Source organism: Brachycentrus maculatus, unplaced genomic scaffold (genome assembly GCF_059751285.1).
Source record: "Brachycentrus maculatus isolate JH-2025_06_01 unplaced genomic scaffold, ASM5975128v1 h1tg000024l, whole genome shotgun sequence".
NCBI classification, from domain to species: domain Eukaryota; kingdom Metazoa; phylum Arthropoda; class Insecta; order Trichoptera; family Brachycentridae; genus Brachycentrus; species Brachycentrus maculatus.
In genome coordinates, this window is record NW_028280778.1 from 256,566 (window position 1) to 282,105 (window position 25,540).

Genomic DNA, 25,540 nt, shown 5'->3' on the forward strand with positions numbered 1-25,540 from the left:
ACTTCCATATTTTTCTTCATCTCTGATGTGATATCAAAAAAATATATGAAAATAACTCATGTTTGGAGATAATCCAGATTTTGTGAACAAGTATTTGTACACACTCAAAATGTTGTAAACGTTTAATGTACTCGTAAAGTCTGTTTTGCTAATTATAAAAAGTGATGGCATGATCGATGCGGACAGTGGTTATTTTTTTTTGTTGTACTTTGCAGAACGAAATAATTTAGTATGTCTAGTTCGTTTCGCTGAGATATTCCGATTGATAGAGAGACAGCGTTGGCAGTCTTTTTTGAGAAGAATATTGTTATTTTTTATTGTAAACTAGAAATATTGATATAGAATACTATTTTACATTACTTGTTGTCGAGATATATAAATATATTCAATTATTTTTCGGAATTTGCAAATCACATAATATATACTAATCACTCATTTCACTCTCATAAATTAAAATTATTACACCTTGTTCCATATAAAGGCCAAATTATGAATTATCTTGAAAATTTAGAAATCCAAAAAAACCTGAATTCTAATAATAATTTATAAAATAATATGTTGTTTCAAAATTCTTCACCATTGCTTTCCATTTTTCCTTTGTTTTCAAACTCCGTCCCTTGACTAACCCGTTCCCCTTACTTCCCCCTCTCCTTATTTATAGAACAATTTTATATTTTATATTTTAGTTATTATACAGGCCTGAATGATAGAAGTTTAACTTCTGAAACATGTGGTCTATAATAAAACTCAAGTGGTAAAAAACGAAATGTTTTCATTTATCATTGTTTCATTAATCATTATATTTACAAACACACATATTATAAAAATAACAAACATTACAAAAATGAGGATTCCGTACTTTTGAGATATATAGTAACAGACTTCTAACAAAGTTGTTATAAAGTAAATTAAAAGATTTGGAATTAACAAGTAGATTCTGAGAATAGGACCAAGCATTTATGTTTAAATCTATTGTACATATGGAGTTCAAATGAAAAAAATAGTTTCTGATCAAGAATTATACCTTAATTCTTGCATTTTCCTATCAATATTTGCCAGAATCACTTTAAACAACATTTCGTCCTATTTTTAACTATCCATCGCTCACTCCTTACATGCTTTTCTCAAATTTTTATTTTTAATTACGACATTTTTACGATTTTTTAACGGATCGCATTTACTATTCTTTTTTTTCACTAACTCCTTAATATGCTTTCATCCATCGGTATTTATTTATTTATTGAACGGCTGATGCTATTTACATAATTCATATATAGACTATCTAATATAAAAATACACTAATGAATACACTAATAGAGAAACGAAAAGTCTTAAACATAAAATAATATTAAAATAACAAATAGTAAGCACTGGTAAATACACGTTCCTTCACACACTATCCTCGAGCAGCGAGAGTGAAACACAACGTTTAAATTTATCCATTTTAACATGGAGAAGAAATGCTGAGAAAGTACAGACTTCAAGTGGATAACAATGTATTAAATAAGTCTATACTTTCAAAAGCATTGGCTAACATGTGAAGCCGCGGAATCGGAGAGAACACTAGTATTGGCACTAGCACTTCGTTGTGTATCGGTATAAATGGATAATTCCTTTATCTATATAAATATATATTTTAATTAATGTATCCTTTTTTGGTTTGCCCATGCCTTGGGTAAATTTTATAATACTATTTTGATTTGTCTGCCTCTATAGTGTAATAGTCAGCATGCTCAGCTACCTTACTGGATGTCCCGGGTTCGATTCCCAGGAGGGGTCGAATAAATTAAAGTATTTTTTTAACTCAAATATTTATTCAATATTGCCCTAGACTGCTACCTGAAGCGGAGGGCTGCTCATCATATTTCTTCGTGTGTTAAACCATCAAGATAACACTGCGTCCATTTAATGGAGTGCCCTATACACTACAAGGTTTGAAGAAAAAAAAGATTTTTTTTAAATTATTCGATTAGTTATTTGTCTAGACTTATTTAGACGTGTAATCATGTACGACATTGTGTGACGTATGTATTCAAATCTACCCACCTTCATTATCTTATTTTGAATATCTTTTTTTCATCTATGTAGTTATTTTTATAACTTTATGGATAATAGAAGCACTTTTTACAGCCTTACTGGGAAACAAAGTTCCTTTGACAAACGCGAATCGTGTTTGATGTATTTTTACAGTCTTGTGATTCTATGTATGTTTTCATATATGTAGTGTAAGTACTATTGGTGACTTGTGTATTTAAATTGGAGATGCTCTCTCGTGAATTGTGCGCGTGATTTTTAAATGCACCTGTGATGATCGTAGAATTGATTGATCAAGATAAAAGTGTTTAAAAATAAATAGGATTAAAACACTTCTTACTCACAACATGTGGAATGAAATTATATAACAAAATCAATGTATCAATGACGTACAATACGAACGAGATAATTTGATAGGCCAATGAGAAATCAATTGATTTTCAAGACGCTATCGGATTGCTTTTCTAATCTCATGACATATTGTTATCTTTAAATTTAATTAAAAAATTACCTATATAAAGGTTTCCGGTGTTAATACGTTCATCAGAAGCCGTAGACATTTTTAAAAACTTACACTTTTAGACACTCTTCAAGATGAAGGGATTAATGACATTGCTTTCTCTCGCCCTCGTTGCTTCAGCGGTAAGTTTTATTTAAAATTTTATTTTTCTATTTACAAGAATTTTACGCCATACAAACGATTGACCAAAATTTCAAACGATTTCGTATATTTTAAACAATTTTGATAAGTAGGTAGGTACGAGTAAAAGTACAACAAAAAAAATGTGAAAAAACAATGAATGAGGGAAATGAAAAGCAAAACACATAATTTAGGAATAGTTTCACTGAGAAAAATAAATGTCAAAGTAGAGGTGTACGAAAATATATTTGTAGGAAACTACGTGATTTTTTTCCATATAAATCAACAAGTGAAAAAGTTGTATGGCGCCAGATGAATTAAATTTCTTGAATTCTGTACCATATTATTATCTTTTTTAACGAAATATATTCAAATTTCCATTATTGTGTACCATATTTGAACGGCGTCTCAAAAAACTCGTATGGTTACTGTCAAATTCTGACGAATGTTGACTTTAATGATCACCATATGCGAAAGACAAACAAAACTTCTCTTTCATATATTAGGTATATTTTTGCTGCATTTTTTTTTATATAAAGTATAATTCATATTTATTTTATTCAAGTAATGTACGATAAAGTGTTGAATATTTTTACCATTTCAACATTTCTTTTTATCTCAACATGTGTTAATTTTTATATTTATTTTATAAAACTTCTCGATGAAATGTATTGTACATAGATAATGATAACAATCACATAATTTTCTGTGTATTCGAAATCTTATTATACAATTGTATTTTATTTTATTTTAGAGCGCCGGTACCCACAAGATTCAAAACAAAAATGTCATCGACGATGCTATTGCCATAAAGGAATGCCTTGAGAAGACTTTTGGTAATCTCCAGGTAAATTTAATGAAATAATAATTAAGTGCATTTTTACAAAAGCAAATGTAATGGAATATTATGATAAATATTTTTTAATGTTTTTTTATAAATACTTATAAACATTTCATTCAGTGATACATATATTTTTGGGCATTTTTTAATTGTTTTTTTTTTACAGGAAACCCTGGCTGGTATGACAGATAGTTTGGAAAAAATCGAGGAATTGATGATTGTAAATGCGCAAAAATTCAAGGATTGTGAGCTTTTGGGGATTGTTGCTCAAGCTTCTTGTCTCATAGATTTGGCTACCAGTCTCCAGGCTGACATCGATAACCTTATCATTGACGTAAGTATCAAACATATGAATGGTCCTTATAACACAAATTTAAGAAATTACCGATATCAGTGTAAATTTTGTTATTTAATCATATCGCTCACTCCTTTCAAGAACGTCATAAATCAAAAAACTTGATTTTTCAGGAGAACGTTTTTGAAGTTTAAAAATATAACACAATGTGTTAAAAATAAATATCAAGCCATTTATTGAACTTTTTACTGTGCAACAGATCTTTTTAGGTGAAACCTGATGGTTTTATCTCCATTTGAAAAATATTTGGAATATTAAAAAAAATAATTAAACAATACCTTTTCTCCAAAATGAAAAAACAACACTTTCTGCCCTGTGGTGGGTAAATATTAAGTTTAAAATATGCCCCTTTTGCTGGGATAAAGTACATTTTCTGGGCATTCTGAAAACATGCAAAACTGAAAATTTATAATTTTTGATTTATGACGTTCTTGAAAGGAGTGAGCGATATGTGGAATCATTGTTTTTCAACGGATCGATGAATGTTAGTGATAATATGATGAAATCAGTAGATGCCAGGTCGTAAGGCCTGTATATGGTAAACAAGTAGATATAAATAACTGTTACACCTTTTTGTACTATTTCATTTTCTTAAATATATTTTTAACGTTAAAATCACAAACTGATTTTTTGAATCTACTTAGAAGTATTTTATTGTTAAAAAACAAATAAATAATAAATTTTCCTACAATTGTTTCGCCTAGTTATGGCATTTTCAAGTCGTTTGAAAATGCCATAACTAGACAAAACAATTGTCACAGCATTTATTTTGTAAATTAAAATGGAGTTCTACAAATAAAACGCCAAATATATGAATAAATATTTTTTTGTAACTAAGTCATGATAGACAAATAAAATAATCTGATCGTTTAAAAAATATTCAAAAATATTCTGTACGCTTTTTAAAGTTGAACATTTAAATATCTTGTTATAAAATATACGTTTGTTTTATTCCGAAATAAAACATTAAAAAATATTAATTTAAAAAAAATAAGCAATCACTATCATTCAAAGACATTTGATGGAAAAAATACAAATTTATTTTAAAATTGGAAAATAAATCATTGTGTTAAATCTATTACACCAAACTTGTATTTATTGTATTTTAGATTCAAGATGATATCGATACTTTTGTTGGAGCCGTTAGTGACATGGTTGCTTGCCTCCCCGTCAAGGTATTTTTCAAATAAATAAATAACTTTTTTTTTAAATAATTTATAAAAATACTTGCTCGTGTCAAATTTCGAAATTACAGAATCAACTGTTTGTTTTCAGGCTAACAACAAAGGAATCATCGAAGATGTTCTGGCCATGAAAGAATGCCTAGAAAAGGCATTCGCCACAATCCAGGTATGTAACAAATAAATAAATATATATTTTTTTAAATATCATTCCTTAAAATACGTACGCTTTTGTACCATCAGTATACTAACTAAGTAACTAGCCATCGCACCGCTTCCCCGCAGGGGTAGGCAGAGAGAATAGAACGCTACACCTCACATTCTTTGCAAACATTTTTCTACTTCAAACTCGCTTATTATTTCGATTCCTGACCTGAGCGCTTTCAAGTATTTGACATGCCTGATAACGTCGAGTTTTTCTCGGTCTTTCTCTACCCTTTTTTCACACTACATTCGCTCACTCTTTCGTTCTACATGTCCAAACCATCTCAACACACCTTTCTTAATTTTATCAAATCTTCATCAATCTTTCCATCCAAAGAAAATATTATTTCAAACCCTTCTCCGTACCCGATGGTGCATAGGGCACTGCACCATAAAAAGCACAGTTGTCTTGATCATTAACACATAAAGGAAAGTTAATCAGCCCTCCGCTTCAGGTACCAGTCCAGAGTAATATTGGATAAATATAAGAATGAAAAAATCACTTATTTTTATTTGACCCCCACTTGGATTCAAATCCAGGATCTCCAATACGGTAACCAAGCGTGCTGACTATTCCACAGTGGAGGCGGACAAGAAAACATACTTATTTACGAAATAATCTATTCAATCCATAATTTCCCCATTTACCAATATTTCAAACCGATATAATTTTTTGACATCTCATCAAAGATGAAGAAGATTATGGAAGTCTGGGCATTTACGGGACTGACAACCGTCATAAGCTGGTTTAAGTGATCACTTTACACGCACTTTTTATTCATCTTTGATGAGATGTCAAAAAATAATATGAAAATAACTCCTGTAATTGGAGATAATCCAGATTTTGTCAACAAGTATTTGGACACACTCTAAATGTTGTAAATTTCATACCCAGATATAAATTCATTTTTTCTTCTTCAAATGTAAATTAAATTATTTTTCTAGAGCAAGCAATTAAACCATATTTCTTATCAAGTATTCATTGGGGAGTGTGTTATTCAACTAGGGAGCCGTTACTGATCTGCTGAGCACTGCCAACAAACTCCAGGCTCTGGTCACCTCCAGCATGAACGAGTTCAACCGCTGCCAGACTCTCGGAGTCATCAGCCAAGCTGCTTGCATGGTCGACTTGGTCAACTCTGTCCAGGCTAGCGCAAACGCCCTGATCGCTAGTGTAAGCACAACCCTATGCAATTTACAATGCGATGTTTTCGCTTCGAAATATGTCAACTATGATATTAACAATTTTTTTTTGATTTTTAGGTTCGACAAGATATAAACATTCTTACAAATTCCATCAATATGCTTTCTTCATGCGTAACTCCTGCTCACGAGGTAAAATAAATTGTTTTTTATTCTTTTAATTTTCAATTTCCTTCTAAACAAATCACAAAAAAACGACTACGGAAATAATGTCCAAATAATAATTTCTACTTAATTCAATTTTTGTAAATGTGCTATCGTTAATATTTTACTATTTTTACGTTTAAACGTCATTTTTTTACGTTAGTATTTTTCAATATAAGTCAGTATTTTTACGTTAGTATTTAACTATTTTTCGTTAGTATTTAAATATATTTCCTACCCTTATCCGCAAACAATAACACTGCATCGTAACGTCGCAGTATTGTCTTGATCATTAGTTGCATGAACGCAAGGTGACCAGTCCAGCGCTTCTTGTCCCAGTCCAGGATCGAAAATCACCCATTTATATTTTGCCCCCCCTGGGAATCGAACCCGGGACCTCTAGCACTGTAGCCAAAAGGTGGACAGACTATTAGATAAACGTTTATATTCCCTTTGATGTGTTGTCTAAAAATTCTAAATCTCACATATCTCTGAACTGTCTTATCGTTTTTTTTTTTGTTTAGACTGGAATCAGAGCTCTGCATAAAGTTGACAACAAGGGAATCATCGATGATGTCCTTGCCATGAAGGAATGCCTTGAAAAGGCACTCGCCACTATTCAGGTACATAAAAAAATATGTAAAATATTTTAATCCTTGAATGTAAAATAATCCTATATCAAACATGTAAATAAAAGGGTCTCGTTTTAATGAAATCGTTTTAAAACCAACCAAAAATGGCTCCCATGATATTAAAAATAAAGCGTAATAGATTTATCAAACATGTATGAGTTCCAAAATTTTTATCGTGTGTTTGTCAATCATGGGTAGAATGGAAAATGTTAGTAAAGTGATCACATGAAAAGCTATGATAGAGTATAAATTCTGTAAATACACAAACTTCCATATTCTTCAAGTTAAGCTGTCAAAATGTAAGATGATTTATTAAAAAAAATATTATAAAATAAACAATTTGGTTCATAATTTTGAAAGTATCACTGATATAAAAAAAAAGATTTCACCTTAAATTATTCGCTTAAAACCTTAAATTTAGTTAGAAATATTAAAATTTAAATAATCTTTAAATGTAAAAATAATCCTTTTAACTATAAGATATTTCATATAAAATCTGTCAAAAATTTGAGAAAAATTATTTTCAGGTGTGTGTAGAAAAGCAAGTGATCACTTAAATAGCCTATGTTGCCCTGATACCCAGACTTCCATATTCTTCTATCTTTGTTGAGATGTTAAAATGTTTTTTTTTTTAAATATTATCAAAATAAATACATATATCGTAGTCATACAGGAGAAAGTGACAATGTGATTTTTTTACAAAAACGTGATTATTGACTATTTGATATCTTACTAGCCTAATATTGTCCAGAAAAAATCCCAAAGCGATTTTAAACTTGGAAGTATTATATATTGCCTTGTTAAAAATGACTAACTACATTGATATTTATTTACTTGTCAAGAAAAATTTACTTAAACGGACCTCCTGAACCTTTTACGCTTTGTTAGTTGGTCACTTTCTCTTGTACGACTACGATATACGTGTGTCAACGGGATTGAAATTATGAACGATTTCGTATTTGAGAATTTCAAAATATTTCAATAATATTTCAAATATTTGTGTATTGATTTGAAGTCTTTATTCAACTAGGGAGCCGTTTCTGATCTATTGAGCACCGCCAACAAGCTCCAAGCTCTGGTCACCTCCAGCATGAACGAGTTCAACCGCTGCCAGACTCTCGGAGTCATCAGCCAAGCTGCTTGCATGGTCGACTTGGTCAACTCTGTCCAGGCTAGCGCAAACGCCCTGATCGCTAGTGTAAGCACAACCCTATGCAATTTACAATGCGATGTTTTCGCTTCGAAATATGTCAACTATGATATTAACAATTTTTTTTTGATTTTTAGGTTCAACAAGATATAAACATTCTTACAAATTCCATCAATATGCTTTCTTCATGCGTAACTCCTGCTCACGAGGTAAAATAAATTGTTTTTTATTCTTTTCATTTTCAATTTCCTTGTAATCAAATCACAAAAAAACGACCATGGAAAAAATGTCCAAATAATAATCTCCACTTAATGCAATTTTTGTAACTGTGCTATCGTTAATATTTTAATATATTAATAGATTAAAACCAATATTTTTAGCTTTTCCACTTTTTTTTCGGGTTTCGTCGTTACCGACATCATCAGACTGGATGTCGTCATCATCGTTACCGACATCATCAGACCAGTCTGATGATGTCGGTAACGACGAAACCTGGTCGCTGGTCAAATAAAAAAAGTGGAAAAGCTAAAAATATTGGTTTTAATCTAATAATATATTAAAAATGCAATTCAATCACGAAGTGTCAGTGGATAATATAAATCTGTTAATATTTTACTATTTTTACGTTTAAACGTCAGTATTTTTACGTTAGTATTTAACTATTTGTCGTTACTATTTAAATATATTTCCTACCCTTATCCGCAAACAATAACACTGCATTGTAACGTCGCAGTATTATCTTGATCATTAGTTGCATGAACGCAAGGTGACCAGTCCAGCGCTTCTTGTACCAGTCGTTTTTTTATTATTTTCGTTTAATTAAAAAAAACCTTTTTTTTAATAAAATGAAAATTTTAGTTAAACTTACTTTTAATTTTCACAATAAATGATATTTTTTCTCCATAAACCATTTTCTCTCATAAATACGTGTTTATTTGCTAGATCTACAATAAATATTGTGTACTAATCTTTATGTTTCTGTAGTAAGCTATAATTGGCTTGCCCAATGTTTATCTTTTGATGTTTTGTTTTACACATGTGGCTTTTGTTAACCCAAGTAAAATTAAAATAAAAATAAAAAAAATACTAAAAAGAGATTTTGCTAAAATGCTTTAGTCATATTTATGGTTTAAAACTTTTAAAAATATACGAGTGTACAAATCACACTTTGTAATGTTATATTTCATTATCAAAACATACGTACGTATCTCAGATGTTTTTAAAATAAATGTACTGTTTTTATTTAGACTGGGATCAGAGTTCTGCATAAAGCTGACAACAAGGGAATCATCGAAGATGTTCTTGCCATGAAGGAATGTCTCGAAAAGGCACTCGCCACCATCCAGGTACTAACAGAAAATAAAACACCACACCACTGTGTCTTTCCAAATATTCTTAAAATTAAATGAAAGAAATTCGATTATGAAATACAATCAAATACTCGAAATGGCCGAATGATGCCATCTTTTTCATATCTACCCCACCCTTATCCAATAATTAATAAATATCTCGTAAATTTGGTTTATATTTTAATGTCATGATGGAATAAGGGAAGCAGATTGTACAAATTCTTTCATAGTAATCTATGTTTTTTCAGCCAAAAGTGGTACGTTTATTATTATCTATACTACCTCACTAACTGCACTGGTTACGGTTTCGTGGAAGGGTTGAGAATACACAATGTCTACTCATGTTTAAATCAATACGTAATATGGCTCCAGAGTATCTAAAAGAGCCATGTTTCCCGGAAAAATTGATTGATGGACGTCTCACGCTTCGATCGGCCACAACAACTGCTATAGGCAAAGTGATCATAGCATGTCGCAACCAGCGTAGTAAATTTGGCGAGCTTGCTTTTACTGTTGCGGCACCGAAGCTGTGGAATGGTCTTTCACCAGTAGTTAGAAATATTGAGAGTGAGATGATCTTTCGAATAAAACTAAAAACATATTTGAAGTGAAGCGCCTTTAAGGTAGTATTTTACGAAAATGGCGCCATATAAATTATCCAAATTTATTATTATTATTATCTAAACTTCGTTTAAGATACAATAAAATAATAAAACCCTTATCCGCAACCAATGGTGCATAGGGCACTGTGTCATATAAACGTAGTGTCATCTTGATCGTTAACACATGAAGCAAAGGTGATCAGCCCTCCGCTTCAGGTACCAGTCCAGGGTAATATTGAATAAATATTACAGTGAAAAAATCACTTATATTTAGATACAAAGGATTTTTAATTCTGTAAAATTTACTTCTTGAGATATGTTTTATTTGACCAGGGAGCCGTCGATGACCTATTGAACACCGTCAATAAAATCCAGGCTGTGGTCTCCGCCAGCTTGGCCGAATTCGACCGCTGCCAGACTCTTGGAATCATCAGCCAGGCTGCTTGTATGGTTGACTTGGTCAACTCCATCGAAGCCAGCGTCAACAAACTGATCACCGACGTTAGTGAATCATATAAATTAATCAATGTATTACGATACTATCAATTTAATAAATATTGAAAGGTGGCATTTTGACTCTTGCTACATAAATGCATCAACTGAAATTAAAAGTAAAAATTATTGCTTTTTTGGTGTTTTTTGCAGATACTTTGTGGCACATTTTATAAACTTTATAAAATAAAATAATATTGTTTTTGATCACTTTTTTATCGGTATATTTTATTTCCAACCGGTTTCGACAAGAACCTTGTCATCAACAGGGTTTAATATGTACTGTGAAACCCTGTTTACATGTACATGTTAAACCCTGATGATGACAAGGTGCTTGTCAAAACCGGTTGGAGAAAAAATGTACCAATAAAAAATGGTTAAAAACAAATTTGTTTTATTTTATAAAGTTTATAAATTGTTGCATTTCACTTAAGCAAATTTTGTTATAAGTACATAGGTCGAGATATAGGTCGAGAATTTAATATGTTGAATTTGTTTAGATATTTTTAATTGATATATTATCGTGGATGAAGAATGAATGACGAATGATATGAATGGATATAATTTTTAAAAAAAAACGTAAATACCGTTTGTTGCTGAGAATCGATAAATTGACTCTCGTATATTTGCCAAAAGTGCGGCCGTCGATATACCGACCATGACGTCAGTATATTTTGCTGTCAAGCGTATTTTTTGTGAAAACATATTGCTTTTGTCCTAAACGTGCAATACCCACTAGATTATAAATGGACTTTTCATACAAAAGTCTTCAGCAATTTTAATAAACATAAATAACCTAGTCACAATTGATAATAATAATAAAAATTAAAATATCTTGCTAGTTTACAAATTTTGTGCTCATTCTTTGATTTTTGCATACAAAGCTTTTAAGCGCTCTTGAAGTAGTTAGTGTTTTACAAAAATGGCGCTTTTATTTATCAAAAACTATTACTATGATTACATAAATACTTTGATTTTTAGATCAGCGATGATGTGAATATCCTTCTTAGCTCTGTTGGCATGATTACCTCGTGTGTTGCTCCAGCTCCAAGGGTGATTACTTTCAAAATATTATTAAAATATTATAACAAATAATTATTTTCAATAAATGCACTGCTGTCACATTTTTTGATTTTATATCAAACAATAGCATAATGCTTCATGAAATATAGTTAAATAAAGTTAAAATCTTGAATAGATTATTTAAATCTTAACTAATTTTTTTTTCAGATGAGCAACAATTTTTTGTTGAAAGCCGATAACAAGGGAATCATCGATGACGTTCTTGCCATGAAAGAATGCCTTGAAAACGCACTCGCCACTATTCAGGTAAATAGTCGAGAAAGGAATTATTAAGATGAAATTATCTCCTTTTTTATTCTCTATAATATTTCGATTTATGAACAAGTATTTTCTTTTTAATTCTGGATTAAAAACACAATCAAATAAGACGAATTTAATTAATTTTGCAGTAGGGAAACTGCATTGCAATGCATTATAAAATATTGTATTGATTTGGGTGTATTTTATTAAATGAGGGATTTGGATATTGGATTCAGATCACTTCCCTAGCGCTGCATACTCAGAATTTGTAGGTTCAATGTTTGGGTCTACTCTACCATAACTTAATTCTTATTTTTAATAGCATTAGACTCTTATTCGCTCGTATTGGTGCAAAGAGCACTGCATCAAATTGATGTATTGTTAATTCGATACTTTATTATATAATATAAAGAGGTTACCTAGCTATTGCATTGATATTTACATATTGTTTCTTAAGACCCAAAATTGAAATTTTTATTTTTTGACCTTAGCTATTATTTTTTAGAACTCCATATTTTTATATTTAACATTTGAATCAAACAATTATTTAACTCTAGAAAATGTTGATTATATTTTTATAACAAAAAGAAAAATCGTTCAGCCATGCAAGGGCCACCAAACTAATGTCATTGGTTTTTTCGACAGTTGTAAAAAAAATGTATGGATATTTTAAAGATAATATAAACATTTAATTTATGTAGATCGAATAGTTTATTTTATAATTTCCCTTATATCAGTTTTTTTTTTAGTTTTATTATTATCCTATCTGTATCTCCTCTTATTTCTTCATTTATTGTTGTTACAATGTGTTTTGTTTGTTACTTAATAACTAAAATCACCCGTTAACGAGTGGAGCCTTAAAAAAAAACAAATATGTCGGGTTGTGGTCCCGTGGTTAGTGTCGCGGACTCTTAAGTCAGAGTTTCTCGGTTCAAACCCCTCTACTGCAATTTGATACCTATTTCTAAAAATGAGCCCCTTAGGCTCACAGAAATAGAATGAAATTGAAATTTTTGTGAATATGATAAAAAAACAAAAATGTTTTTTTTTTTAAAACAGTTTATTTTTTTTTAATTTTATTTTTATTACCCTATCTGAAGATAGGGTAATAAAAATAAAATTAGGTAATAAAAATAAAATAAAAATAAAAATAAAAAAAGGAGATTCATCTCCTGTTTTATCTTGATGGATTGTTGTTACAATGTGTTTTATTTATGACAGCTAAAATCACACGTTAACGAGTGGAGGCATAAAAAAATTAAAAATAGGTTGATTGATTGAAATATTTAAAGTGAAAAATATTACAATGAATTCGTAGTATAACCCTCTTTTACTCACTTTCTCACACACACACTCCCACTCTTTTCTAATTTATTTTTTATCTCTTGATTTTTTTTTATCGTTATTATAACATAAAAGTGGAATTGTGTAATTGGCTTTTTTTATAAATGTAACTATTTTTTATTATATACTTTTACTAAATGTAAAGCTGTACAATTCCCGAATAATTAAAAAAAAATCAAAATTATATTTATATTTATATTTTTTCAATTAGGGTTCCGTCTCCGACCTGTTGAGTACCGTCAGCAAGATCCAGGCTCTGATCACCGCCAGTATGGACGAATACAACCGCTGCCAGACTCTCGGAGTCATCGGTCAGGCTGCCTGCATGGTCAACTTGGTCAACTCGGTCCAGACTAACGTGAACAACCTCATCAATGACGTAAGAACCGCTCTTCAAATCCAACAATACGAAACATGACACTTAAATTTAATATTGTTACAATTATTTACTTTACGAGCTTTTTGTAAGCTTTCCGGGAATGTGGCAATACACGGTCGTCCAAATAATCCTTTTCTTGCTACGCTTATAACTAAAACCTGGTGACATTTATTTGTAAAATGTCAACTTTGGCTGTATTTAAATCATTATGTTTTACCCGGCACATTTAACTTAAAATAAAGTTTGTGTGACGTCATTGTAATGACGCTGTCAAAGAAAAGACATGAATTAAAACATCGTTAATTTTTATATAAAAAGTGTTTACTCATGTAAACATTTTTTTATTGTGAAAATATGTTACTTTTAGCATTGTCATTGCTTATAGTATCATATATATTTTTTGAATTATAAAAAGTAAAAAAAATTATAGAAAAAATACTCACAGGAACTTATTCCCGGACATGTTAAAGAGACTTTAATAGAGGATACCACAACAAAAATTACTTGAATTTCCATCTTTCATCTTCCTTCTTTCTTTTCTTGTTACGACTTTTTATATTGAAACAAATAACGTTTTTTGACCTTATAACAGTGAATTGCTCTTAAATATTATCAAATCCAAGCTTACTAAACGAATCAGTTTCATAATAGTATTGTAAATAGGTAAAGCAAAACTTCGATATAACGGACTTATATTTTACGAACTTCGGATATAACGGATAAAAATCTTGTCAATAAGTACTATTTACGCATTTATGTTATTTTAGAGAGTTTATTGCATACATTTTCTTTTTTTTAGGTTCAAGAAAATGTGAATACTCTTCTTAACAGCGCCAACATGATTTCTTCCTGCATTTCTCCGGCTGAGGTAAAATAAATTGTTGAAAATGTAATTATTTGGATATGTAATATGCAATAATAAACTATGATTCAAAGAAACTTATATGTTATTCTACATTTATTATCCTTTTTATAATACGACTCTTTTAACGCCATGAGTATTTTAAATCTCATATTATCTAAAACAGTACAACAGTAACGTATAATACTTGGGAATCTTTTCATTTGTTTTGACTAAAAACCTTAAATATTTTTGAGACACTCTGTTTATTGGAATATCCCATTTCTCATTTTTTTCATATGTTTTTTTTCTTTCTTTTATGTACATAACAATTTTCATAATATATTACATAAGATATATCTTGGTAATACTTTTTTCATTATGTATTTAATTATTTTTTGACATCTCATCAAAGATGAAGAAGAATATGGAAGTCTGGGCATTTACGGGGCTTACGACCGTCATAGGCTGGTTTAAGTGATCACTTTACACACGTGTAACATTCACCAATTCTACCCATTATTGACAACCACACTACTCAAATTCTTGGAAGTTCTATATATATGAACCAATTTAGAAACCTTGTTCATGAATCACTAAAACTTCTTTAGAGACATCTAATATATTCTTCTTCATCTTTGATGAGATGTCAAAAAAATAATATGAAAATAACTCCTGTAATTGGAGATAATCCAGATTTTGTGAACAAGTATTTGGACACACTCAAAATGTTGTAAATGTATTTAATTCATTAGTAGTACATTAAACTAAATGTTATTTCGCTCCAATAAGATATATTTTTATGGATAAGATAAGTCGCTCATGTTTTAAATCACAGATTTGAGCTATTTAAACTCATATCTCTTTTTTAAAAAAAATATAATAATAATTCTGAGATATCTAGAGGCAATTTGAGGAATACTATCATACATACTATACGGTATGTACAGAAAAGATTGCAATATATATTTTTTAAATTATAACAGTCAAATTATACAAACGTATGATTGATAACCGTTTGATAACAGGTGTTAATTAATTTCAAATATACGAGTACTGTAAGTATAGACAAATTGTTTTAATATAATCGCGAAATTATAAACTGATATATTTTGTCATCAAAACACAATCAAATATAAGTTTTTCTATCGACATTTGTTTGTGGAACTGCATTTTATCTTATATTATAAAATAACAACTTTGTATATTTTTTACATATATTTTATTTGACCAGTGGCCGGGTGTCGTCGTAACCGAGCTCCTCAGACTGTTATTTTATCATATAAAACAGTACAAGACTAAGTTTGTTTGGATTTTTGCTTGTAAATTCTATTTAACAGTACGTGATCTCAACCCTTTTTTGGACTAGCACTAACAAGACCTCCCTTCCAAAAAATTATAATGTCTTACATATAATGAGGGTACAAATAAAAATATTTTGATTACTTTCAAGCCCTTCATCGTGATTCCTGAAGCCTTTTTCACCCCCTAGAACAACTACATAGCACGTATTGGGACAGTATTGCTTCCGTATATAACGTACAGTTTACAAAAAAAAAACTAATAAGAAAGATTATATATAATAGACGTACAAGTACCGAATCGATTTTATCGATTGCAATTACTCAGAAAATGCGTACCTAATAAATGTTTCAGCCAGTTTTGTATAATAGTTTTTCCTATAACATTTGAGATAAATAAATCAACTATAAAATACATAAATCAATCTTGTTAAAGAGATTTAATGTAGAATATGTGATGTCGTAAAGGTCCAGTATACCGTATGACACAATCAAGCAGTTTCCTTTTGTTTATCGTAAATTATTCAATACATAAATTAATACGAATTTAAGTTAAAAAATATATTTTAATCTTTTGGGCAGATTTTCTTGAATGTTTTCCGCAAATACTTTGATACACATTTTATAAACTATATAAAATTAATTAACTTTGTTTTCAGCACTTTTTTATAAATACAATTTAACCCACCGGTTTCGACAAGAACCTTGTCATCATCAGGGTTTATTTAAATTTAAAAACATTAAAATATTCTCACCAAAAACTTCCACAAACAAAAATCATAATGTTACATGTAGGATTTTTACGTATTGTGTGGAAGTTTTTGGTGAGAGTATTTCAATGTTTTTAAAGCTTTTTAATTCAAATTAACCCTGATGATGACAATGTTCTTTCGAAACTGGTAGGTATCAATAAAAAAAGTGGTGAAAACAAAGTAAATCAATTTTATAAAATTTATTTAGAGTTATTTGAAGATTTGAGTTATTCAAATAATGGATCCATAATATCTTAATAATAATTTTTGCATTCTGTAAAAAATGGGATTTATTCATACAATCTTTTTTATTATTATTCAGGTTGCCGACAAAGGACTCCTTGAAGACGCTCTCGCTATCCTACAATGCTTAGATACAGCAGTTCTGCCTATTCAGGTAAATTGTTTAAAATATATTTTATTTTTCTAAAAACGAAACGTGCCAAACTTTAAAAACCACCTAAAATTACATTGGCAATCGATTCAAGCAATACAAGTAGTAATTGTTTTCTTTTACATTGAAACATTTAAATATGAGAAATTCAACGCCACATTCAAGCTAAGTTATTTTTTAATCGTTTGAAATCAATATTATTTGATTTTTTTACTTATAAAGGTATTTATGTTTGTTTTAATTATTACTTACCTTTGGAAGTCAATAACCATTTATAAAAATAAGATAAGATTGTCATTCCATGCGATAAAAAATATATCATTTTAAAATTAATTGTACAATCGTTTTTTTTCCGCAATCGTTGTAATAAATGATTTTATTTAAACGAAAACAAACCTTTTTTAATACAAGTTATTACTAGTTTATAAAAAAAAACACCTTTTGAATACTAGTAATTTATGTAAAAAAAAATGTTTGTAAATATTCGTGAATGGCCGTTTAGACTTTTAATTACTTTCAGCAAAAAAAAAGATATTTAGACTAAAATATATTTTAGCAACTTAAGCTAGTTTCAGCACATATATAGAACCCCGAATGCCCTAGCCATACTGCTCTAATGTTTTAAATCTGAGGTAACATTTCACGTAATTGAATTTTTTATTAAAAAAAAATGTTTTTGTGTTGAAAAATATGTTTTTCTTCTAAACAAATTAATAAAAAAATTCAATATATATTCTAAAATAAAATTCAATTGTAATATGTATTGTACACAAAAATTGTGCGAAGACACACGTCTAGCCCCTAATGCGCCCGATCATATTCTGAATTTGAAAGTTTGAGATCTCAGCCTCAATTGATTATTTATAATGGTTATTTAAGAGCTGCGAATAAAAGTTGACATTTTTTTTCAGGCATCCATCTCTAAATTGTTCATCGCAATCAACCACATTCAGGATTTGATCAACATCAATGCTGAAAAGATCAAGGCTTGCGAAAATCTTCCTTCTGCCATAGAACAAGCCACCTGCATAATTAATTTAGCTGATGACGTTCAAGGGGACCTCAAGATCATAATCGCAGATGTAAATATTTAGAACAAACTTTAATAAAAATTAATTGCGACGAAATTCACAGCCTTGAATAAATATCATATTTCTCTATCAACTTTATCCATAAAAATAATTTAAAAAAAAATCATTCGGTCAAAATCTTAAATCTCTAGTAATTTACCGATTATCTGGAGATTTTAACATTGCGTTTATTTTTATACACCAGTGACAGACCAAAATATGCTTTATTTATTTTGAAAATCTTTTTTGCTTGAAATGGTAACGCCATCTGTTGATCATTACAATAGCATATGCAATAATCTACAAAAATGAACATATACTTATTTATATACTAATTTATTTATTTATTTATTTAAGCTCTCAGAAAGTCTACACATCCTTCAGGAAGCTGGAGAAATTATCAATTCTTGTGTTGCACCCGCCAAGGTACTATTATCATAATATAAGAAATTCTGCTTAAAAAAGCTTTCCTCATCCTATCATAAATGTCTCTAGTGAACTTTCACACTGTGTTTCGATATATCTGGAAGCTTTAAAAATTTGAGTAGTGTCGTTGTCAATCATGGGTAGAATTGATAAATGTTACTCATGTGTAAAGAGATCACTTAAATCAGCCATGATGGTCGTAAGCCCTGTAAATGCCCAGACTTCCATCTTCCTCTTCATCTTTGTTGAGATGTCAAATAATATTAAAAAATAACTTCTAATTGGAGATAATCCAGGTTTGTGAACAAGTATCTGGACACACTCAAAATTTTGTAAATATATAAGTATTTCTTAATATAAACAAGTGTCTTTAAGGCGACATGAGAATATACTCAAAATATTTCAAGTCTTGCTGGTTGGATTAAAACTGATTTTTTTTTCAATTAAATCTGAAAAATACTCATCATTAACCTTCATCTCATTTCACTGCGTACCTTAATTTTATATTTAATTCTACAAAAGCAATTAAACTTATTCTACTTTTATTTAATTATTATTTAACCATTAACAGGATTTCATTGTTTTCCACATCATTAATCTGGTGGGAGGCTTTACAAAATTCTTTTTGTAACATTTACAATAAAACCGGGGTTACTGGTCAGTGGTCAAAAAAAATTAAAAAGGAATAATCATGATAAATATGACACTTTTAAACAAAATTTTTATACTTATGTCGTTATATCTGTATTACAATATTTATATAACAATCTTATCAATCTATATCAATCAATATTATTTTCCTGTGGTTTTTGTCAAGATTCCTGCTAAGGATGCTCTTGGAGATCTCCTTGTTTTGTTGCAGTGCGTCGAGGACGTTATGTTCGCTTTTCAGGTAATCAAAAATGCTGATTTTTAACATTTTATTTTTTAAATAATAACGAACAAAACAATGAATAATCGAAAATATGCACATTAAAAGCATTGTTAACTTTGCGCTATGGTAAAATAAAACTCTACATCGCCCTTACGATGAATGATAAAGAGACTGGATTATTTCATAATTATCAAGCTAAAACAAGACTGAATCAACCATACCAAAAACGAATTCCCTCTCCAAGCACAAAAGGCTATCTAAATTTTGTAGAGAGGTACAGCATGAAAAATATGTTTCATTACTAAAATGTAAAAGATAAATTAATTACGTGTATTTTAATAGCATTATAAATTGTGGTATGGTAATGTAACACTCTCTTTAAAGTACATCGTTCACTTAGTGTAATACCACTTAAATGTTTTAAGTGGCATTACATAAAGTGAATGATGACTGATAATGAGAGAATTGTATTTGTTTTAATACACAATATTTAATAAATACAAAAAAGTTTTTATATTATTTTGTTTCTTGAATGTTTTTCGAAGATACTTTGTGGCACATTTTATAAACATTAAAAAATAACACTTCTTTATTTTTAACCACTTTTTAAATTGCCACTTTTCTCCAAATGGTTTTGACAAGAACTTTGTCATCATCAGAGTTAAACATATACTTTAAAGGTTATATTAAGTACATCTTCAACACTGATGATGACAAGGTTTTTGTCAAAACCGATTAGAGAAACGTACCAATAAAAATAAAGTAATTTTATTTTATAAAGTTAATTATCTTGTTTTTATCTTTGTCCGCCTCCGTAGTGTAATCGTACTGGATGTCCCGGGTTCGATTCCCAGGGGGGTTCAAATAAATATGAGTGTTTTTTTCACTCTTATGTTTATTCAATATTATCTTGGACTGGTACCGGAAGCCGAGGGCTGATCACCTTTCCTTCATGTGTTAACGATCAAGATAACACTGCGTTTATATGATGCAGTGCCCTATGCACCATTGGGGTGGGGATAAAGGTTTGAATGAATAAAATTTATCATTAAATAACACTTTTTAGGATGAGGTGCAGGAGATGGTAGTAACCATTAACCAAATACAAGAACTGGTGGATAGTTACGTCGCAAAGTTCAAGGAATGCATTGCTATTGGAGGACCTAATCCCGGTCTCCCCGAACAAATCCAGTCTGCCACCTGCGTCATGGGACTGGCCGATCCACTCCAAAATGACATCAGTGCTGGTCTTAAACAGGTACATATTTAACCTTCCCCTCCCGGTGATATGTATTTACTACAACTCGACTTTTCAAATGAGAATATTAATATAAATTTTAACAGATACGGGCTCAGAATTTTTGTATTCCTCCGTAATATAATCATGTATTACATGAAAGTATTGTAATAAAAAGTTATTCATTAATTGATTCGGCAGTCACTTTGTGGTAAAATCTATCCATTTTTATTTAATGTTTTACAAAGTAAATACCACTATTTCTTAAAATCTACTGTGACACGTGTTTCGATGCATTCCGCATCATTTTCAAACACCGTATGCGTATTCGATGCATTCCGCATACGGTGTTTGAAAATGATGCGGAATGCATCGAAACACGTGTCACATTAGATTTTAAGAAATAGTGGTATTTAAAAAACTATAATAAGTAAAACATTTTTTTATTAACGGATTTTAGTAAATGTCTAATTTTTTTAGACAAATTAAAAATTATTATTACTAAGAAAAATAAAATACACAGCCAGTTCCGAAATGGATTAACCAAAATTTTTTTTAGCCTGAAAATTTTTGAGTTTAGTCAGGAATAGATTTGACTGAACTATTTTTCCGATTTGCACTATTATATTTACTTGTAAAATGGCAGTATATTTACATTTTCTTCTTCTTCAGATTATAGCCCACCTCAACGAATTGGTCACCATTGGAGACAGCTTGGATGATTGTTACAAGAACAAGAACATGTAGAAGAAATAACAAAATAGTATCGTATAAATCGAAGTATTATGAAAAAACATCTGACGAATAAAACACTACGTAAAAATATTACTGTAGTATAAATTTGTATTAAAAAATAAAGGATCTTTATTTAGAAAAAAAACGTTTTTCTTATTATTGCAGGTTTACCCTATGTAAAATAATTTCAAATTATGACTACTACTACTCCTTCCATAGCGCAGTTTCCCCACAGGGATAGCCAAAGCGGATTTATTTATTTATTTATTTAACGAAGATCTGAGGAACTTAATATAATAAAAACATTTTACTTATGTTTCTAAATTTATAAATGAATATATAATCAATAATTATATGAAATAACACATAATACAAAACAAAACAGATATATTTCATATGGGGAATTATGATTGAAGTTCTGTCTTGATGCCAATCAGAGTTAATGATAAATAAATATTTATGATAAATCAAATGATTGATTTATTTTGATTTGATGTTGACAGCCTATCAATCTTAAATCCGTGGGACAATATTCCTTTTTTAAACATATCAGGTACATCATCTGATGAAATCCGATTTGAAATTTACTCATTCGTATGTAATGACATTTTTGTGATTATAATACGGGTTTTTTCGATTGAGATAATTTGAAAATATATTTCAAGGTATTTATTCATTGAAAAAAATATTATAATACTCAAGAGTTAAACGTTTTTAAAATTAATTTATTATATGAATTACTAACAGTATCTAGCCAAGCGTTACTGTGACTCAGTCTGATTAAATGGAATATAAATAAAATATTAGTACACATTTTTAAAATGTATAATTTCACAATGGTATTTAAAAAATTAAAATGCCAAGTATAGAAAGTAGCCGTCAAGAAACACGCTGTCCACCATTTACATTGCGTATGTTGGTGTTGTGTTAGAAAAATGGCGCGGCCATTGGGGTTAAAAAAATGTTTCATTTGTCCCAGAATTTAAAAAAAAAAACAAATATACGTTTATATAAAAACTCGCGCGTATTTGAACGCAGCATTGTGTCAAATTTTTAAACCATTTAATGAATATGGTAAGGCGATTTAAGATTAAGAACAATTGAATATTTATGTTTTTATGTCCATATTATAGAAAGATGAAAACATTCGTGTATTTGAATGCAACGTTGTGTCAAAATTTCAAAGCAATTTAATTGAACAAACTTACTTACAACATTTTGAGTGTGTCCAAATACTTGTTCACAAATATGGATTATCTCCAATTTTAGGAGGTATTTTTTTATTATTTTTTGACATCTCATCAAAGATGAAGAAGAATAATCTTCTTCATCTTTGATGAGATGTCAAAAATAATATGAAAAATAACTCCTATAATTGGAGATAATCCAGATTTTTTGAACAAGTATTTGGACACACTCAAAATGTTGTAAATAAATTAACTGGTCAAATTATAAGCTAAAAAAATAAAAATGAAAATGATATTTTCTGGTGTTTCTTATGTATTTGATTATAATCCAGGATTCTGACCTCACATACTAATATAAGAGTTTCTGCTTAGTAAAAAGCTTCTTTACATCTCACCAATAGATGTCTTTACTAAAGTTCTTTAGATGCAAGAACAAGGTTTCTAAATTGGTTCATATATATAGAATTTCCAAGAATTTAAGTAGTGTGGTTGTCAATAATGAGTAGAATTAGTGAATGTTAGACGTTTGTAAAGTCATGACGGTCGTCAGCCCCGTAAATACCCAGACTTCCATATTCTTCTTCATCTTTGATGAGATGTCAAAAAATAATATGAACAAACTTACATTTACATTTTATTTTATATAGTCAAATTATACGTTAAAATTTATACGATGTTTATCGTATCATGTAAAATATATTATATACCTGAAAATGTTATTTAGCTATGGTTCAATTCTTCCAAAAAGAACTATTGAGAAAATTTGAAAGCGCCGACAATTCCTTTTTAAATTCATCTTTTACTTTTAAAACTTTCGTCAGCACTCTTTTTGCACTTAATCCAAAGATTCTTTTCTCTCGAATATCTATGCACATTGCTCACTGTGCACAATTTTGTCTACGTAATCTTACTTGTCGAACTCGGATTAAAGTTTAATTAAAAACTTATTACTCCTCGATTTCTGCTGTCCTGGGTGATAGCAAATATAAGAAGAATGTTAAATACATTAAAACTAAATTACTTAAAATTTTTGACCGCCCTGTAAATCGAACCCTAACCTTCAGTATGGTGGCTTAATAAGTTAATGGCTAACCATTCAACTATTGAGGACAGTCTTCATAACTAGTGTTAAAAATATATATATAAAAAAATGGTCCCTGATGTAAAATGTATATTTTATTTAAACGTTTGTATTCAAAATACGTACGTGAACAAAAAGTATTCAATTTTAGCATTGGTAATTTCAGTATTCGATTTGAATATTACTCTTGTAGAGATTTAAAGACATTTTTATATGAGTCTGTAGAAGTAAGGAAATGAAATTTTAATTACACAACAACAGACGAAATCTACAAGAAAATAATTGAAAAAGTAGAAATGTTTTAAAACTTAACACAACAATATCTATAATGATTAAAGAAAACACTTGTTTTTTACCGCTTCAGTATTATTATAGACTACATGTTTCAGAAGTTAAACTTCCATCATTCAGGTCTGTATAGTAACTAAAATATAAAATTGTTCTATAAATAAGGAGAGGGGAAAGTTAGGCAAGGGGCGGAGTTTATAAACAAAGGAAAAATGGAAAGCAAAGGTGAAGAATTTTGAAAATATATATTATTTAATAAATTATTATTACAATATCTGTATTTTTGAGATTGAAATTTTTCAAATAGTGAAACTTTTTCTTATTATATTTTGACATCTCAACAAAGATAAGGAAGAATATAGAAGTCTGGGCATTTACAGGGCTTACGACCATCATAAGTTGGTTTAAATGTCTTCACTTTAAACACATGAAACATTCACTAATTCTACCCATGGTTGACAACCACACAACTCAAATTCTTAGGACTTCTATATACTCGTATATTGTTCGGATTCCAAACATATTGCTTGAATTCACTAGAGACATCTATGGTAAGATGAAAGAAGCTTTTTATTGAGCAGAAACACTTTAATTTGTAGGTTCGAATCCTCAATTATATATATAAAAAAATACCTGAAGGGGCGGCTGATCACCTTTCCTTTATATGTTAAATATCAAGATAATAAAGGGTCCGCCATCTAAAGTTTTTTTTTTCAACTAGTGCTTATTTCGTGAATGGTAACACTTAGCTCATGTCTGATTTGACAGATAATTAGTTTTATCCTTCCGCTAAGCGAATATGGTTATGTGTATACGCTTGAACAACGCTGGGAAATATTGCGACATTACTTTGAAAATCATGGTAATGTTGCAGAATGTGTGCGAAAATTGCGTACGGTTTTTGGAAGAAGAGAAGCACCGTCAGCTCCGTATGTTCGTTATCTTGTGAAAAAAATGAAAGAAACTGGCATCCTCATCGATAAACCAAAGCGTGAAAAGCCAAAAACAGTGCGTACACCCGAGAATATCGATGTTGTGGCAGAAAGTGTGCGTGAAGCGCCATCAACATCAATTCACCGTCGTTCTCAACAATTTGAACGGATTTTTGTTCACAAAAATTGAAGAGGAGGATATTGGCAACATTTGGTTTCAACAGGACGGCGCTACGTGCCACACAGCCGAAGCTACACTCGATGTTTTGCGCCCTTTTTTCAAAAAAAAAAAGTTATTTGGCGGACCCTATACTTAAACGTTTATATGATGCAGTGCCTATGTCTATGCCTATGTATGTATCATTGAGGTGTGGATAAGTGTATGAAGAAGATTTAAGAAATCCATAAAAAGGACGTATCTCCCATCTCTGCAAATATTTATTTACATACATGAATGAGGTTATAAATTAAAATACTTTGAGGTCCTCTTTCATCCAATTAACGCACTTCAATTACTTACTAAACAACATTTATTTTTAAACATAAACT

At 29.8% G+C, this 25,540-nt stretch overlaps 1 protein-coding gene across 1 annotated transcript; it reads left to right on the forward strand.

Annotated features, from left to right (window-relative positions):
* The first annotated feature begins 2,575 nt into the window (after positions 1-2,575).
* Positions 2,576-21,648, forward strand: LOC148313047 (uncharacterized). The gene is made up of 22 exons (XM_088269513.1): positions 2,576-2,676; positions 3,429-3,521; positions 3,682-3,849; positions 4,980-5,045; positions 5,146-5,220; positions 6,262-6,429; positions 6,519-6,590; positions 7,127-7,225; positions 8,265-8,432; positions 8,522-8,593; positions 9,632-9,730; positions 10,669-10,836; positions 11,809-11,880; positions 12,058-12,156; positions 13,706-13,873; positions 14,673-14,741; positions 17,090-17,164; positions 18,073-18,243; positions 18,589-18,657; positions 19,475-19,549; positions 20,598-20,789; positions 21,441-21,648. The coding sequence occupies exons 1-22, from the start codon at positions 2,629-2,631 to the stop codon at positions 21,513-21,515; spliced, it is 2,361 nt and encodes a 786-aa protein (XP_088125639.1). The 5' UTR covers positions 2,576-2,628; the 3' UTR covers positions 21,516-21,648.
* The last annotated feature ends 3,892 nt before the right edge of the window (positions 21,649-25,540 follow it).

Excerpts from the sequence above, each read along its gene's own strand:
- LOC148313047 (XM_088269513.1), top strand. The coding sequence starts at position 2,629 with ATGAAGGGATTAATGACATTGCTTTCTCTCGCCCTCGTTGCTTCAGCG. Across the intron at positions 2,677-3,428 it reads TCGCCCTCGTTGCTTCAGCG|AGCGCCGGTACCCACAAGAT; the intron begins GTAAGTTTTATT and ends ATTTTATTTTAG. Across the intron at positions 5,046-5,145 it reads TTGCTTGCCTCCCCGTCAAG|GCTAACAACAAAGGAATCAT; the intron begins GTATTTTTCAAA and ends GTTTGTTTTCAG.